The 18,483-nt window shown below is 42.4% G+C and overlaps 1 protein-coding gene across 7 annotated transcripts in view; it reads left to right on the top strand.

The window, feature by feature from the left end:
- Positions 1-18,483, top strand: part of LOC111237650 (extracellular sulfatase Sulf-2-like) — a 68,812-nt gene that overhangs the window by 28,931 nt on the left and 21,398 nt on the right. For 6 of the 7 annotated variants that reach the window (XM_022766822.1, XM_022766819.1, XM_022766815.1 and 3 more), the window contains one exon: positions 17,924-18,151. In XM_022766822.1, the coding sequence (XP_022622543.1) occupies positions 17,992-18,151 (160 nt within the window). In that variant the 5' untranslated portion in view covers positions 17,924-17,991. Of the gene's footprint in view, positions 1-8,489; positions 8,551-17,923; positions 18,152-18,483 lie in introns of those variants that run through there. The other variant, XM_022766817.1, reaches the window with a different exon arrangement.

The raw sequence follows: 18,483 nt of genomic DNA, 5'->3' as shown, positions 1-18,483 counted from the left end.
GAGCCGGTGCAAACAGGAAGCAGATTGTCTACCCTGATTGTCATGTGGACAGCAGGAGTAAACGTAGCAATAGTGATGAGTTTTAAAACTAAAACGTAGTAGTGTGGACGTAGTTGAAATAATGGAACAATAGAAAGAGTAAATAGTTTCATCTGCTGATGAAGACCATGTATCGAGTGTGAGCTGACATTGTGTTGTTAGGGTCATCAGCAGCGTCACAAATGATCTGAAGTTTACTACAGCACATGACTGTGACAGTGAACTGGTAAATACTGATAAGTTTTATGGAGAGTGGATTTATACTGATAGACCACACCTGAGGGAATACGGTAAATATATGCAGGAGTTAATCTTTTACACATTGCTGTTGGGAAAACTCACATATCTCACAATCTACTCTCCAGATTTTTGTGAATTTTTCTTTGTATAGTCGTATTCCCCAGAGGGTGAACCCTACTGATTTTGGTGAACTCTCTGACCTTTACTGAATCACCACTGTCTCTACAGCTGAACCCTAAACACTGATCATTGGAATAATCAATATAGAATTCAGATCTTTGCTCTGTTGTTTTTATAACTGTGTCATTATAGATAGATAGATAGATAGATAGATAGATAGATAGATAGATAGATAGATAGATAGTCGCCATCTGCATATCTGTAGCTGCTCTTTCGCCTCCATTAGTCGATAATAATCAGCATCGTGCACGGTTGCCATGACAACGTCACTTGAAAAGAGTCGAGAGGGAGATGTTCTTTTAGCCAGTCGGACTTTCTCCCTCTCTCCTGTGTCCCTTTTTCTGAACTCTCTCCATCATCTGTGTTGTAGGACTGGATTTGAATCTGAAAGCTCTTTTGTTGTTTGTCTGAAAGGAGCTCTCGCGCACACACACGCTCACACAGACACAGACACACACACACACACACACACACACACAGAGCGAGGACTCGACCAGCCAAATCAGTGCAGCAGTAACTGTGGAGAATACAGAGCAGCGAAACAGATTTTTCTCTGCTCTTCACTGCACAACAAATGAATTTCTAAAGTGGCTGCACTCGTTAAAAAAAGACAAAGCATCAGGAAACAGTGTCTAGATCTGACAGAGAGAACATGATAACAGATTATCACACTATGAAGTAGTTAGTTAGCTGCTCACTATCCAGCAGACACAGAGACACAGGATCCTCCCATCAGAGTGGTGCTCACTCTCTTTTAGCTGTGCTTTGGTCTCCACCACCTCTTCTGCAACAGAACAACACTGTTAAAAAAAAAAATCTAAAATAGGGGGCAGTCGAGAAATGAGAGTCAGGCAAGTTCTCCATCGTTCCTTCTTTTCCAGGGCCTCACATCCCAAAACCATCTTAGGCCACATCTACACTACTGTGTTTTAGTTTGAAAACACATCACTGCTACGTTTACTTCTGCCGTCCACACAACCCCGGGGTCTTCAAGCCCCTAAATCACCACTGACACTGTTTTAGTTTGAAAACTCCAGCGTAGCGTTTTAGTCTGGATGGACAGAAACTGAGCAATTTGGAAACTATGACGTAGACCCCCAGGGTAGCTCCCTGATTGGGTCTCATCAGCCTGGACTACCAGTGGTTAATACAACATGATACAGAGCTAAGATGCTCGTCTGGATGGAGCTCATTTCAGTTTTAAAATGCTGTTAAAATTAAAATGTATCAGAAGTCCTCGTTCTGCTCTGCAGCCTCGCTGAGTTTGGTTTAGTTTCACATGAACCAGTTCTCCACCTGGCCAGAAGAAGAACCACCGTCACCAGCTGCAGTCCAAGACAGTGGAGTTACAGTCCGTCTGCAGGACAAGAGACCAGCCTGCAGGCAGGGACACAGAGGCGGGGCAGAGACTGAACTTTCAAATCAAAAATAAAACAAGCAACAAACACATGCAGAAAAACTATTCAAAATAAATGTCAAAAGAAGATACATACATAAGAAATGTAAAAATAGTTGTAGTGTTAACATAGTTGTAGTTAAAATAAGATTGTAAGATCAGAGGTAGGGGTCTGTCGTGGGAATATCAGGGTCAAAGGTCAGGGCTGGGCTCTGACACACACACACACACACACACACACACACACACCTGTGAAAAACTCACAATGATCAAAGTCTTCATAGTGTGTGTTTGTGTTTGTGTGTGTCAGAGGTGAGTGTTAAACATGATCACAGCTTTCTAATGGAGATAGTAATTATATTCTGGCAGGCTGCCAACACCCCCCCCACACACACACACACACACACCCACACACCCACACACACACACACACACACACACACACACACACACACAGTCACTCTGGCTGATGAGGTCCTGCTTGATGCACTGAGACGATGATGAAGGTCTCCTCATCCTTTCTCTGAGCAGCAGATCACTGGTTGTGTAGTTTTTGTCGTTAGTAGTAAACAGCAGAAACATGGTGTTTAGACCCTCAGCTGTGAGAGTCGTTTCACTGGCGTTTTATTTCACTAGTTACAGTTTTTGAGACGTGGAAGCAGCTTCTCACCCGAGGACAAAAGCCTGTCTATCAATCTGTCAGTGAGTCTCTGCCTGTCGTCCTCACAGCTGAGAGATAAGAGGAGTTCATTAGTCAGATAACTCATCTCAAACTTGTCTCCCTTACTTCTCTCTCTTCACATCTGCTGCTCTCTGCTCTTCTATCCTCCTCTTCCTCCTTTTTTAACAAAATGCTCTTTTCTGTCTTTCTCACCTCACTTTGCTTTTTGCTCATTTCTTTCTGTCTTTTTTTTTCTCTCTGTGACATTTTATTTTACCTCAGACCTCTGTCTGTGATACAGCAGCTTTATTTGATTCACTCTCTGGATTGGCACATCACAGCCACCGTACCTTGTCTCCTGTCTGTACCGCTGTCTCTCAACTTGGATACTTCAGTCAGTACTCACTGACGTAGTGCGAGAATTTGGACAGGGTATTGTTGTCCCAGATCAGACACTGCTGTTGTGCACTGAGCAGAAATGACGATTGCAACAGGCGACCGTGATTGTTGCTTGTCAAAATTTCCACCAGCTTCTTTGCTAACTTTTTTGAACGTTTTATTTTCCTGGGTGTGTGCACCTCAGTCACACAGAAAAAAACAAAATCCTCCAATGAAACGATGGACACATTCTTTAAATGTTCCAGCTGATTGCTGCAGAGAGTGAACCGTGTTCGTCTCTTCCCAGCTCTTTTAAGTTAATAAACCTATAAACCTGTGAATCGGGACTTTCAGGCTTCAGAGTTGTGAAGCTAACGTTAGCTTATGTTAGCTAATGTAAGCTCTCTGTTTGATTCTTTCTCTGAGGAGCAGAAATGACCTCAGTGCTTTTCATGGTCGTCTCCTGCTCGACTTTCACTGTGCACAATTGGGATTTTTAGTCCTGACGGTGCAGCTGTGGGGTTCATCCTCTGGGGATGATGAATATTCAAAGCAAATTTCATGGAAATCAGACAGTAGATATTTCCTCTGGAGCAAAGTGGAGAACAGTCCAACTGTCTTAGAGCCGGATGCCTCGACTCTGTCTCCCAGAAATTACATCTATATATAACAAAATAGTTTTCCCAGTTATATTGTGGCGACAGCACAGTGGATATAACATTTCTAAATCAAAAATTATGAGGAAAAACAAATTAAATACTTGATCAGTGGACATCTTACTGATACAGATTCAGTATGAACATTTTTACCACTTGCCAAATATTTTATTTAAACATCATATCCGCATTAGTCAGAACTTTGTTTCCTTACTGCTGCACATCTGTTTTCATTTTACGTTTTGACACAAGCCTCATTTTCTTTCCTCTCAGGTGGACAATGGAGACATGTTCTTTTGTTTCTATCCTCTTGTTTTCTTGTTTGGTTCATTTCATTAGTAAAGCTGCTCATGTGGAGCCTGGAGGGTGGTTATATATATATTTATAGTGTTCGATGGATGGATGGATGAATGGATGGATGGATGAATGGATGGATGGGACATGAAAGATGTAAAGTGATGTGTAAATGAGGTGAAGGGTGATGCTTGGAGAGCTGACGATACAGATGGGGAGGTGTATGGAGGGAGGGAGGGAGGGAGGGAGCGTTAAAAAGATGAGTAGATGTGTAAATGAGGCAGTGGGTGGAGCCTGTGGTGGAGGGTAAATATGGAAGAGGTGGATGGATGTGAGAGAGAGGGAGAGGAATTGGTGTGTAAAAGTGTGTAAATGAGGTCGTGTATATAGATGATGCTTCTGTCTTCATGTTCTATTCATGTTAGAAGTGCAGTGTGTGTGTGTGTGTGTGTGTGTGTGTGTGTGTGTGTGTGTGTGTGTGTGTGTGTGTGTGTGTGTGTGTGTGTGTGTGTGTGTGTGTGAGAGCATACAGCAGATGGGCAGAGTGTCTCTTAAAGGGATATTCCCCAGTATTCCTAGTTTGTTCTTCCTGTTTTTTTGTTTTTTTTTAGTCATTAGCTGAAAACTGGCAGAAACGTGTGGTTTTCAGTTTTTCAGAGCAGCTCATTAAAGCAGCAGTAAACTCTGTTCAAACACTACCTGCCTTTCAACAGTATTTCTGTTTACCGTTTGATCTGTGGCTCCTTTTACCAGGACCGGTTTTCATTTTGGAACTGGACCAGTTTGGAAAAATGTTTTTGTCCCACAAAGGACTCTGATCTCAGTCACTAACTACTGTTATTGATATTCACAATTCCCAGAGGATGAATTCTAATATTCTGATAATACACTTGACCTCTCCTCCAGCTTCTTGTGCAGACAAACCTGCTTCTAAACAACTAAACAGCAAACATGTTTAGTGAGAAGTTTAATGTGTTTTTTCTTTAAAGGTCCATATTTTACAATTTTCCTCTGTTTTATTTGAAGTGTTGATCCATAAAAAGATTTAAGAACTAGAAACCATCTCAGTGTAGTTTTACATCTCCTCTTTCAGGCTTCTCTCTGGAGCTCTAGTAACAACAGGTCAGTGAACCAATCAGAAGAGAGATTCTGTTCGCCTTGAAACTTTAACAGTATTAATATAAACCCTAGACTGGCTTTATAATCAAAGAACACATAGACATCTACCTTCATACAATATGGGACCTTGAGAATGAATAAAGCTGCATATTTATTAATGGCAGCGGTTTCACAAGGAGGTTGTCGGGCCGGATGTTGGACGTAAAACTGTGACTGTGACTGTGACACCAGAGACCAGGTTCACATCCAGAGTCCCGTCTGTGGTTTAGACAACAAAAGCTCTTTGGTTCAGGTCAGTGAAAGATGGAGGTTTAGGTTCAATGTAAATAAACAGATTGTGTCTGAACTTTTACTGTATTGAACCAGACTAGAATCTTTCTCTGACCTGAACCAAGAGCTGCCAGAGTCTGAACAGAACCAGAAAACAGTTTCATATCAGATATTTTGGTGGAAAACAAATATATAAGCAGCATATAGATCTATATATGTCAGCAGTAATGGCCATTGAAATGAATCATGTAAAAGCTGGAGGAGGCTCGTCCTGGTTTCCTTGTATCTCCACAACGGATTAGTACAACCCACAGAGCCACAATGGACACATTTATAGGAAATACATCAGTTTGACAAATACTGCAATTATCCTTTAATTCAAAAATGGAGCTCACAATAGATGCTGTATATAAATGCCAATACGGTGACTGTATACTCTATATGTGTGTGTCATTTCAGCCTCGGTCACATGATGAGATTTTCTTCCACTGTCAGAAATTTAAAAACAGCCTATATGGATGTTTTCTTATCTGATGCTCCAGACTGACACTGTGCTGTGATTCAGGTCTGATCAAGTTAAAGCACAAAAGTACTTGGACTGGGTTCAGGAACAAAACACGTCTTTTTTTTTGCCGATTTGCCATAGTTTAAAGCTGATTGTTGCAAGGAAACATGAAGTGACTGATAGTTGATGCTGAAGAAAGACTAAACGATCAGTCCAACACCTTCATCTTGAACTCTGCAGCTGTTCAAACCTTACTTTCATTAGCTGATACTGTTTAATATTGAAATAAGCAGGATTAGAAAATTGCCGCCAACTGTCTTGATGAATAACGGAGGCTGATGACTCTGACTCTGATTGATGAGTTTGGCTTTTGTTTCCATTTTAAATCAATGAACTCATTTCGACTCCCAGCTGTGGCCGTTACACAGCAGAAATGATTGGGTTTGATTTAAATGAGGTGATGATATGATGTGGACGACACTGAGCTGCTGACCTGGACGGTCACACAGTGTCCAGATCTGAATGATTCATCTGCAGCGTGCATGTGAAGATGGCTCTCGTCACTTTGACGCTGCTTTATTGATGAGGAGGAAATGAGCATGAGTATCAGATGTAGATGTAGATGTATCTCTCCTCCACTCCCAGCCTGCTGATGTTTGGTATCACAGACATCTCAGGAGAACATGAGAGCTTCTGTGTTTCACACAACTTCATCACACCTCAAATACTCAGATGTTCAGATACAGTGCATATTCTGTGGCTGTGGATCAGCTCATCTGCAAAGCAAAAAAAAAGTTAATCCATACTCACGAAATCATGGTGACACTGCATTTTACTGACCCTGATGGGTTCACTCAGCGGTCCCAGTACAGTAGTATAGTATAAAGGTAGAAGTCCATGTCTTTTTAGATTATAAAGCAGGTCTAGGTTCACCTGGACCCACCATCCAACCTTGCAGGATTTGGTTTCTCTGAGTGTTTACCTGAAATCGCCTATATTTTTAGTGGATCACTCAGAAAGTCAGCCAATCAGAGGGGAGGGTCAGTGCCTCTCTACCAGGTGAGCCACAGGAAGCCCCAGTTGAAAAGAAAAATGTAACATGTTTTTGATCAGTTCAAAAACCCCAATTTTTTATTTTTTTTTTATAAAAACTTCAGTGACTACATAAATTCTCATAAATGTACTGTAGGTAACAGAAGATAATATATATTCAAGTCACAATAAATATAACCTTGTAACATCTAATAATAATCAATGATACACATCTCATTCACAAATGGCTGCAAATGATATTTTCTAAGGCAACAGCATTTATTTTGCCTAATGAGTAAAACTAAATAAGCTTTAGCTCTGTCAGACCTCACGTCCTGATGGAACATTTACATCTGCATTCTAATACAAGCTTAAACGAACTGACATATATATATACATATTTTGAATTTCCATACAGAAAATACATGTTGGCTGCATATAAAATAAAAGCACATATGTAAAAACAAATTATATATGAAACCTTTTAGAAATTGGAACAATTTCACATATTGACATTTATGTCATATATTACATATCTGTGTGGGATTATTACGATGGACTCAGGGTCAACGGTTCCCTCTATATATAACTACAGTATAGGTTCTGATGTATACTTCACTATTGAAAATACAATAAAAATAAAAATTAGATTATAGATAATCCATTGATATCACATTTTCACTATATGCTGCTGTGTGGGATCTGAATGAGACTGGATGTGCAGGATCAGGTCGTATCTCTGTCGCTGTGTGGTTACACTATTTTAACACAGTGCACATCAGCTTTGACATGACCTTTAACCCCTGAACACTGATCTATAAATCGCCTTCAGTCATTTCCAATACAGTCCACCTCACTGCAACCTTGACTTCAAATCAACTGACCCTCGACCCCTGATATAATTTGTTCTTCTTCCCTTCTGTTAAACAAGTGCAGACAGGAAGTTAATCAGCTTCTGTCCAAAAGTCAACAACTGAAGGAGAAAAATTTGGAGCTGTCTCTGCGCACATGTGAACTGAAGAGAGAGGAGGAGAGGAAGACAGTGAGATGACAGAGTGATAAAGAGATGGAGAGACAATAGAGAGAGTCAAAGCCAGAGAGAGAGAGCGAGGGAGGGAGAGATAGAACGAGCCAGAGAGAGCCAGAGAGAGATGGGGAAAAGGCGATAGAGCAAAAGAGGGAGTGAAGCAGAGGAGAGCGGGGAGGAACAGAACAGGAGGTGTAGAGAGAGAGAAAGTGATAAAGAGAGAGAGTGAGAGAGGTGGGGAGGAGGACAAGCAGCAGCAGCTCAGCTGTTGTTACAACAGGGAGAGCGTGCGGTCGTTGAGGGGAGAGAGCTGTTGCCACGGGGATTATTACCGTGTCTGCCGCGACGGCAACGGCCAACGGGAACCTGAGCTGAGGGGAGGTTGTTGGTTTGGTGCCGGCAGACAGGAGCCTACAAGCAAGGCAGCAGGGAGCATGAGGATGAGGTAGGAAAGAGAGGAGAAGAGAGCTGGAGTGAGGGACGATGTCGGGCTGAACGAGGGAAAAGACAAAGGAGAATGGAGAAAAAGAGAAAGAGGAGGAGGGAGGTTGAGAGAGAGAATGAAGATGTGAGAGTGTGAAACTGCGTCCACGAGGAAGTAAGAGAGGGAGGACGAGCCAAAGAGGAAGAGAAAGAGAGAAGTGCCAGTGTCTGCTCAGGTTATTCTGCAGAGTTGTAGAATATCACTGATTTCTGCTTCACTCTTCGTCTGTTCGCCTCGTCTTCACGTGAAGGAGAAGACGCTCAGTCACAGTAAGTGTGTCCGTCTCATACCTGACCTCATGGATTCTGTAGGTGTGTTCAGCTCAGGTAGATGTTGCTTCAGTTTGAGCCGATTCCTTTGAAAGAAAGTGAGCGAGGACTTAAAGGATCAGAGTGTTGTTCTTCAGGCTCAGATTAACAACGCGTCTCTCATTACTTTCGGACTTCTCTCCTTTGTCTGTGGCGCTCAGCTCTGAGCCCGTTGGTTCTTACTGAAGACGTACTTCTTTAAAAGCAGCTCATAAATACAGAGGCAAGAAGAAATCCCCTCCATTTATGCATTTGTCCTAAAAATCTGATCAGATCTTTATCTAAGTCACGATAATGAACAAATACAATCATGTTCTTCTCATTCATATTGAACACATCTGTAAAACATTCACAGTGAAGCTGGAAACAGTGTGTGAAACCCTCGACTAATGACATGAACAGAAGCTACCTGGAGTCCTGGAGACACTTTGACTTAAAAACAACACTCAGAGAAACATCAGCTGACGTGAACCAGTCCTCACAACAACAATCTCAGACACGGAGGATGAAGAAGATTTTAGATCTTCATCAGTCCACAGTCAGACTGTCTATAGATAGAGATGATTCAGTTCTGTGGCTACTCTCCCGAGAAGCGGTCGTCCAGCTGAGATGACTTCAAAAGCTCAATAACGTAACAAAGAAGCTCAGAGTAACAGCTAGAGGCTTAAAGGAATCACTGGAGCTGTGCGTGTCGACCACACACACATCATGGAGCATGGAGTCCCACAAGACTGTCCTCCTGTCAACAACGAGCCCATATGTCGTCTGTGCAGCAGGTTATTATGACCCATAGTTACGTTTTGCTGTGAGGCGACATCTAGTGGTCGTAGTAATCATGACGGGAGCAAAGGGAAAAGTGCAGTGACGTAAAATAAGGAGCAACAAAGTCCATGTCGGGAGGAGGCTGCGGAGTCTGCATGTTCTCCCTGTGACTGCGCGGGCTCTCTCTGGTTACTCCGGCTTCCTCCCACAGTCCAAAGACTTGCACATTAATTGGTGACTCTAAATTGCCTGTGGGTGTAAAGGTGGGCGTGAGTGTTTGTTTGTCTCTATATGTCAATCCTGTGGTAGAATGGCAACCTGTCCAGTGTGTACTCTGCCCTCGCCCAATGTCAGCTGGGATTGGCTCCAGCCCCCTCCCCTGACCCTATAAGGATAAGCGGTACAGGTTATGGATGGATGGATGGATGGATGGATGGATGATTGTTCAGGTTTGGAGGACTGGTTGAGTTCTGCTGCAGCTTTACTCTCCACAACACAAGAACCAAAACATATTTTCTTTATTATGATATAAAACATGGAAAAGAAGAATACTGACACGCTGGACACAGTGACTCTTTAGTAGATCAATTATCAGAATTGACATTATCTTGTTCCTTCATCACCATGAACATGCACACTGTAGTTTACTTCGACTTTACTTGTGAAGTGTTTTTAAAGATTTACATCCTCAGGAGGAACCAGTGGTCTCAGAGCTGAGAGCCACAGACAGAGACACACTAACACATTGGTGGTCTGGGTCTGCACATGGGATTTGTTGACAAGAAGAAAAACGTGACTTATGTCCTAAAGCTACTGTACATCTTGTCTGTCCTGAATCAGCATTGGACTTCGGCGCTGAACTGAGGGAATAGAGAAGCAAACAGAAGAACACACACGGTTTCATTTTTCTTCTTCTCCAAATAATTCTGTAACGTGATCTCGCTGTGAGTCCGCCACAGATCTCTTTGTACAGAAAACAGAACTGCCACAGACCCCCGGTTCTGGAAGATATTCTTGTTTCTCTCATCTTCTCCAGATTTTAGATAAGTTTCATCTGTGCATGTCCAGTACAAAGACAGGTCCATGACATGTTTAGACTACGAAAGTGTCGCTCCACAGCCAGGACACTTTAGTACTGTCTGCACTACTGTAAACTTGACAACCAGTTTAAGTCTAGGTCTAAGTTTTGGATACAGCTTCCATGATTTGTGGGTATTTTGGAGTGTGAACAGGAAGCATAATGTTGCCATGGATCCAGTAAGTTAAGCTGTGGGTTACAACTTGAGCCCTGTTGTTTGTTTTTACCCCATATTTGTTATTTTGGCAAATTGTCCTCATTAAAAGTTGCTGAATTAGCTGTGAGCAGTTCCTGTTTGCAGTGAATCCATGGATGTTCACGGAACTGTCACTGGATCACTGTGATACTGAAGGAAACTTAAAAACACAAGTTCTGCAGTGATAAGGACCATGTTTAATCTATGATAGATATACAGTTTGTGACTGGAAATAAATCCCACACAGTAAATACCTGCTGACATGTTTATTGATAACATTCAGGAAATATCAGCTGACTTATTGGTCAAAGAGAAATAAAAGTATTGGCAAATGTATTGATCTTTCTATCTGTGGCTACATGATGTACTGTACTGTATGTCCAGACCACGGCTGGCTCTGCAATAAAGGCTAAGTGGCTAATCTGTTACCACAGCAACCAGTACAATTTTCACTGAACACTGAAATGGCTACTTTTCAGAGTCCTGTCGGGAAACGATGAGCTGACCTTCTGACCTTTCACCCTGACACCATGACCTTTTACCTCATCACTGGAGACGCTCCGTTCCCCCCGGTGCTCTCTGCGCATGAAGAAAATGCTGATGAATATGGAACAGCCGGTCTGCATTACTGCTTTATCTCTTTATTGGCATTCACCACGTTTCACATCGAGTCATTCGGCGGCGGCCAGCTGCACCCGCGCCAAGGCCCCGCCCACCGCTCATGAATATTAATGAGAAGATAGATGTGATCAAGCGGCGAGAGCCAGAGAGGGCACATCGGGATGACAGGCGACAGGATTCATGATCCCCCGGGGCGTTTGAGCTCTAGTTCTCAGTTCAGGAGAGCGTGACTGCACGGTGTCCAAGCGCATAATATAGTACAATACACGATGTGGCCAAAAGTATGTGGACACTCTAAAACTCCAGGCATCATTTCACAGTCATGTTCATTAGCCTGCTGCTCAAACTGCCTCCACCTGCTTCAGGGATTCCCTCCCATTCAGACACAGGAGCATCAGTAATGTTTGTGACCAGGTCATGTGCACAGTCTCTGCTCCACTTCATCCCAAAGGTGTTGGACGGGACTGAGGTCTTGACTCTGGGCAGACCAAGTCAAGTTCCTCCACACCAAACTGGGAAAATTTCTTGTCATCATTTCATTTTCATTTCTTTATGGATCTGTTTTTTGTGTACGGGGACATTTCCCTACAGGCTTCCATCTACAGGTCGTGCAAATATTAACTAAATGTCAGAAAAAGTGGCGACAGAAAATGCAAATTAACTGGCGTTTCCATCCACTGCCATTATGCAAATGTTAGGAGTTGGCTCATCAAGATAAACAGTTGGTGCCAATAATTTTCTTTCGGGGACATTAAAGCACTGTAGAAGAAGAGAACACTACGAGATGAGGTCATCAGAGGAGATCCAGTCAAGAAAACATGCTGGTGATACGACATTTCTGTTTCTGTCTTGTATTAATGTGTGGAGGGTCACAGTCTCCTCATCGCTCCGCACACATCTGATGTTTTCATCTCTACATCTGCACGTTTAAGTCACATGCTTTATTCACTAAACCTGCTTCCATTGCACTTTCTATCACTACACCAACTTTTCCTCCTCAGCAAAGCGTAAAAAACTATCTATATATTTCAAGATGTTTTCTGGTGATTTTGGGCATTTCTACTCAGGATTTTTTTTTTTAACGCACAAATTGAAACTGCAGGGACATACACTATTAAACCACAGCTCGTCTTCACCACTGCAGGTAATCCAAATAATGGTGTTCAACACCGTCAATCTCATTTTGTATGTATACCAGGGAGGAGAGAGCCATAGATAAAATGTTGGAAATGTCGACAGCACACTGATCGCAAAGTCAGACAAATCCTGAATATTTTAATGTGTTGCTCATTTCGTCATTTCCATATGTAAAAAAGTAAAATGCGATTTTTTTTTATTTATTTTTTTTTTTGATGTGATGAGACATCAAAGTGCAAAATTTCAGAGTTAGTTAAAGGCTAAAGTGAAGAGATAATTTTTCAGCTTTCTTTTAAGAAGTCAGTGACCTGCCTCTCTGATATCTACATGTCATGTGTTCCACAGCTTTGGGCCGTAACTGACAAAGTCTGCAGCCCTGATTTTCCTATGGCTGTTACTGCGAACTTTCAAAAAAACAGTAATAAACCATCACCCAGTTTTTCCTCAAATTTTAATCTTAAATGACCCATAAACCCTTAAACCTGTCTGTGTTGACTCGTTAACATCCTTAGAAGTCATATTTCAGTTCTACCTTTCATCTGTAAAGGACAGACTGTCTTCTTGTCCCTTGTGTCTTCCTCCTGAGTTTGAACCTTTAAGGGTTTTTTTTACCAGGTGTATATATTATTTATTTCCTCTGTTCCTCAGTCTTCCTGTTTGTTGACTAGTGTACTGCACCCTCCTCAGACTCAGGTGAGGATATATTATTTCACTGCTCTATGAATATCAAATAACACCAAATATCTGGAATCAAGAGCAGCAGAAGAAGCAGCAGCTTTATTTTCAGGCTGGACTGAACCATGAATATCAAATGAAGGAAAGTATCAGGATTCAAAACAGCAGCTTTATTTTTTTGCAGTTTGAAATCACCTCTGACCACTGAACCAAAACCTCTTAGTTTAACTCAAACCTCCTGCTATCAGCGTGCCAGGAAACATAGGGAATATAACACAAGGAATAACATGAAATAAAGAAGTGAAACTGTGTGAGGCTGTAATGACGTCTGAGGAGAGGAACAACTGACTCCCAGTGATGAGTAATAACTGTGTCTGTAATTATCCCACCCCTGATGACCAAATACATTTCACCAAACACTGGATATTTGCTAATATTAGTCCTTGGTGAATTTCCAATTCAGTCACTCGGGTTGTCTGTGGTAGATAATGTGGAGGCCACAGTGGGAATGATTAATGAGAGGGGGGGTTGTAGCAGGGAGGACAGGATAGGAGGAACTAATTACTCAGGCAGCTCCTTTGGAAGCCTGCTCGAAAAGATGTGTTCTCATTTGCAGGTTATAGCATCGTCAGTAAATTCTTATAACTGGATGAGCTGATGCTCTGACTTTTATTTATGTGTCTAAAACAAAAGCAAAACTCACCTTGGCAACATTACATCGTCTGAATTTGGGAACACTGTTTTCACTGGTTGGGTCGTGGTAGCAGCAGGTAGCAAGCAAAGTAATCCAGACTTCCGTCTTCCAAGCAACGTTTTCCAGCTCCTCCTGGGGTATCCCGAGGCGTTCCCAGACCAGATGAGATATATAATCTCTCCAGTGTGTTCTGTGTCTACCCCGGAGGCTTCCTTCCAGTTGGACGTGCCTGGAAGACCTCCACTGGGAGGCATGCAGGAGGCATCCTGACCAGATGCATGAACCACCTCAACTGGTTCCTTTCGAGGCAAATGAGCAGCAGCTCCATTCCAAGCTCCCTCCGGATGTCAGAGCTACTCACCCTATCTCTGACGCTGAGCCCAGACGCCCTGCAGATGTGCTTGCATCCACAATCTCGTTGTTTCAGTCACTACCGAGAGCTCATGACCACAGGTGGGGGTCAGAACAAAGATTGACTGGTTAGTCAAAAGTTTTGCCGTCCAGTACTATGGCCTCTTTACTCTTTACCGATCCACCTGTTCATCTCCTGCTCCATTCTCCCCTCACTCGTGAACAAGACCCAGAGATATTTGAAAAGTCCTCTACTTCGGGCAGAAAATCCATCCCAACCTGAAAAAAGCAGTCCAGCATTTTCCAGCAAAGCAAACCGCCCCCAGTGCATGTTGAAGGTCCCGGTTTGACCAGGGCAACAGAACCACATCGTCTGCAAATAACAGGGAGTGAATTCTGAGGCTCTCAAACCGGACACACTAAGTAGGATCCCGTAGATCCCCAGAGGGACCCAGTCGTAAGCCTCCTCTAAGTCCACAAAGCACATGTAGACTGGATGGGTAAACTCCCATGATGTAACCTTGCCAGGGTCAAGACCTCGACGAAGAAGGTGGATGGATGGATGGATTTTCACTGTTTTTCTGAACAACATGAGAACAGTTAAATTTCTTCTTCTTCTCCTTCTTCAGAAAACAACAAAACTTCTCACCCATTTCCTCTGATGAGGAATGAGACAGACTAAAAAAGGAAAATCATTATTTCATGGTCGAAATCTGATAAAATCACATGAACAAAGGTTAATGACAACATCTGTATCCTGATGTTTAAAACACAATGACGTGGGCATAAAATTAAACTAAATGAGCTGAGCCTTTAGTCCACTGAACATTTAATCATGTCTTGCTGTAAATAACTTTCATACTCAGGTCATGGAGCTGATGAAAAACTTTATTCACAGACATTAAGGTTCTAGTTTCTGACCTGCAGAGTCCAGAGCTGGACGTGGACTCGCACCGACTGTGACCCAGACAGAGACAGAAACATAATCCTGCAGGTTTGGGTCAGGGGTTTTAGTCTGGTCTCAGGTCAGTTTTTAGGTCAGTTTCATAACGAGACTGTGAACTGGATTACTGACAGTGTTGGGCTGAACGGAGCCAACAGCTGGACCGCTCTTCCCCAGTCCAGATGTCGGGTTCATCATCTGGTCCAGAAACTAATGTTGGGTCAGATCCTTCATTCTCAGTCTCACTGTTTATTTATAATGGTATCACGATCAGAATCATGATTAATAAAACTACTGATAATTATCTGATCTTATTTATTCATATGTAATATTTCAGAAATACAATTTTAGGTGTTTATCCATATAGTGACATCATCTTAGTGCTATAATACAATATAAAAACACAAACAGCCACTTACATTCACTTACTCTGAAAATAAAAGAGGCTGTGATGAAAGCTCATGTTGCAAAAGCTGCATTAACATTAGACCACATTAAAATCACAATGCAAATGTATGAGGTCAGGCAGAGTGTGAGCAGAGCAGCAGTATCAGATATCAGATAATTTAACTGTACAAATGCAGACAGGTGAACAGAAAACTACGGTGGCCCTAAAGCTCAACACAGTGCATCTTAAGAAATCACATGAATCAGATGAAGATGTCAGGTTTATACAGAGTTCATCTGTCACTGAGCTGCAGATCCCTCCGTCCTAAATACTCACATCAGCAGGATTCAGTTCACATAGTGAAACATAATGTTTAGTTACTATCAGCACAGAGTTCTGCAGGAATGAGTCCTAACACCTTGAAATTAGTTGCATTTTAGCACTTCCTGTTTCCTCATCCTGAAGTCTGGTAACACCTTGAAGGAACTTCTTCAAATTTGGTACAAACATTTACTTGGACTCAAGGATGAACTGATTAGATCTTGTTGGTCAAAGGTCAAGGTGACCTCACAAAACACTATTAAGCCATAAGATATCACTGTTACTAACTTTGTAAGAGCAAAGGCTTTTGTAGAAGATGAAACGGTTAAATCAAACTACAAGTTGAAGTTTGGTGGTGGTGATGTTGAAGTCATGTGACCGTGTAGTTGGTTTATAGCCTAACATTAGCTTTTTACTTCTAGTGATTGTGTTTAGGCTTCAAACATCATAAAGCGGTGTTCATTAGTGAAGATGAGCCTGCTGAACAAAATGTGTCAGTCATGAAATTTTGTTTGTTTTAGAGTTTATTTTATGTAATAGTCCAAAAGACAATGGAAAAACCAGGGGAACCAGGTTGATTCTAACTTCAGGGTTGTGCTACAAAGATACGTCATCGCTGCAGCACTCTGTTAACTGTGGTTTACACTGCTCCCTCATTGAAGAACCTGTTAGAAAGAATGAATGTGGAGGCTTAAAAGAGGTGGATTTGTTTTTTTTAATCTAGCGACACTAGTTTATCATTTAAGAGGTGAAAAAGCGAGTTATTGTGTTAGATCCCAAGTGGATTTTCTCCTTCAGTCAGACGTCGACAGTGAAGACGTTTTAATTAATGTGCTGCAACGAAACATTAGTCGTATTTAATCCAGGAGGAAACTGTGTGTAAAGTCTTCTTTTAGTTCAACATCCAGATTCAGGAAGTGAAACGTGTTGTATTAATAATAAGAACATGTGTCACCAGCAACTGTCTTTGGTCGGCTCAAGTTACTGAGGAAATGTCCGAAACATGAGCTGAGGCTCAGCAAAAACAAGACTAAATAAAGTACAAAAATATATAGAAGAAAAAAGAGACTAAAGTTTGACCTTTAGCTATACCAAGTAATGTTGTAATATATATATTATATATATAATTTTATATAGAGCTGCACAGACCTCGACAGGTCAGCTCCTCAGTTGAGTCCCAGAATAAAAACTAAAAGAAGGAAATGAACATGATGGATCCTTTAAGATTGTGTGGTGCTGATGTGAGTCCACTAACAGATCCATGTCCACTGTCATCCTCGCACGCACGCACACACACGCACATGCACGCACACGCACTCACTCACTCACAGAGAGAGAGAGAGTAAGAGAGACATGGGCCTCTCTCCCTCTCTCTCAGCAGGTTGTGTGTAATCTCAGTCTATTAACAGCTGGAGCCACAAGACCACTTAAACATGAGAGCTCCACCACCAACCACACACACACGCATACACACACACACACGCATACACACACACACACACACACACACGCACGCATACACACACACACACATACACAGAGAGAGAGCTACCTCACTGTGTGTGAGCACTGAGCCTCCTCTGTTTTGATTACTGGATAATTTGCATGACGCACCCTGCTGAGGGCTCACACTCACACACACACACAGACACAAGCACACATGACAGATGAACACATCACACACACACACACACACATTCCTGCTGTGTTTTTTGTCAGTGTGACTGATAGGATTTCGGTGTTTTATTACCAGGGAAACAAAAGACTGCAGCTAATAACTGGTGTGTGTGTGTGTGTGTGTGTGTGTGTGTGTGTGTGTGTGTGTGTGTGTGTGTGTGTGTGTGTGTGTGTGTGTGTGTGGCAGAGACACACTGTCACACTCTCCTGAAGTCATTTGGACCAAAAATCCTGCAGCGTTTTTTATTTTTTCCTCGGTCTCGCCCTCACACAGGAAATAAACTCACAGCTCCACTCTCTGACTCCTGGTGACATTTCACCCAGACTCTCCTGCAGTAATAATAATAATATCATGTTTGCCTCAGTAGCAGCAGAACAATCTGGATAGTCTGGTTCTTCATTTCTGGTGCCAAAATATCTCAACAGCTCCGATTTCAGTGGAGCTTTCTGCAGATATTCATGTGCCTCTCTGGCTGTTTGTTTTTTTTCAGACGTTGAGAATCCACGGGAAGAAGCAGTTGATTGGTTGATCTTTCAGGGAGGTCGGGGGTCGAAGGCCATGGCGGGCCGACTCCTCCTCTTCCTGATCGTCTCGGTGACGCTCGGCAGCGCTCACTTCCAGTCCGGCCAGCGTCTGAAGCCCCGCCTCCAGAGAGACCGACGCAACATCCGGCCGAACATCATCCTGATCCTGACCGACGACCAGGACCTGGAGCTGGGTGACTGAAACACAGCTACTGACACACTATTAGTGTTACTACTATTACTATTATTACTTCACACTTGATACTACTAATGTTTTTACTATTAATAACACTGATACTATTAATAACTTTTGCTGAGCCCTGCCCCCGTTAGCGACTGTTGCTATGCCTCTAATGTCTCTGAGGATTTAGATCAAACTTAAATAAAATTGAATCATTTAGAATAAACCTGGACAAACAACAGAGATCAGTGATTGGTTCTTTCTGTCTGGCTGGCCAACTGAACGTGCTGCTGCCCATCGTTAACAGAATCATAAAAGTTGGCAACACTGAATCTAATGCTTGAC

Source organism: Seriola dumerili, unplaced genomic scaffold (assembly GCF_002260705.1).
Source record: "Seriola dumerili isolate Sdu_G_001 unplaced genomic scaffold, Sdu_1.0 BDQW01001051.1, whole genome shotgun sequence".
Lineage (NCBI taxonomy): Eukaryota > Metazoa > Chordata > Actinopteri > Carangiformes > Carangidae > Seriola > Seriola dumerili.
Note: the sequence above shows the minus strand (reverse complement) of the source record. Positions and strands in the feature narration are given on the sequence as shown.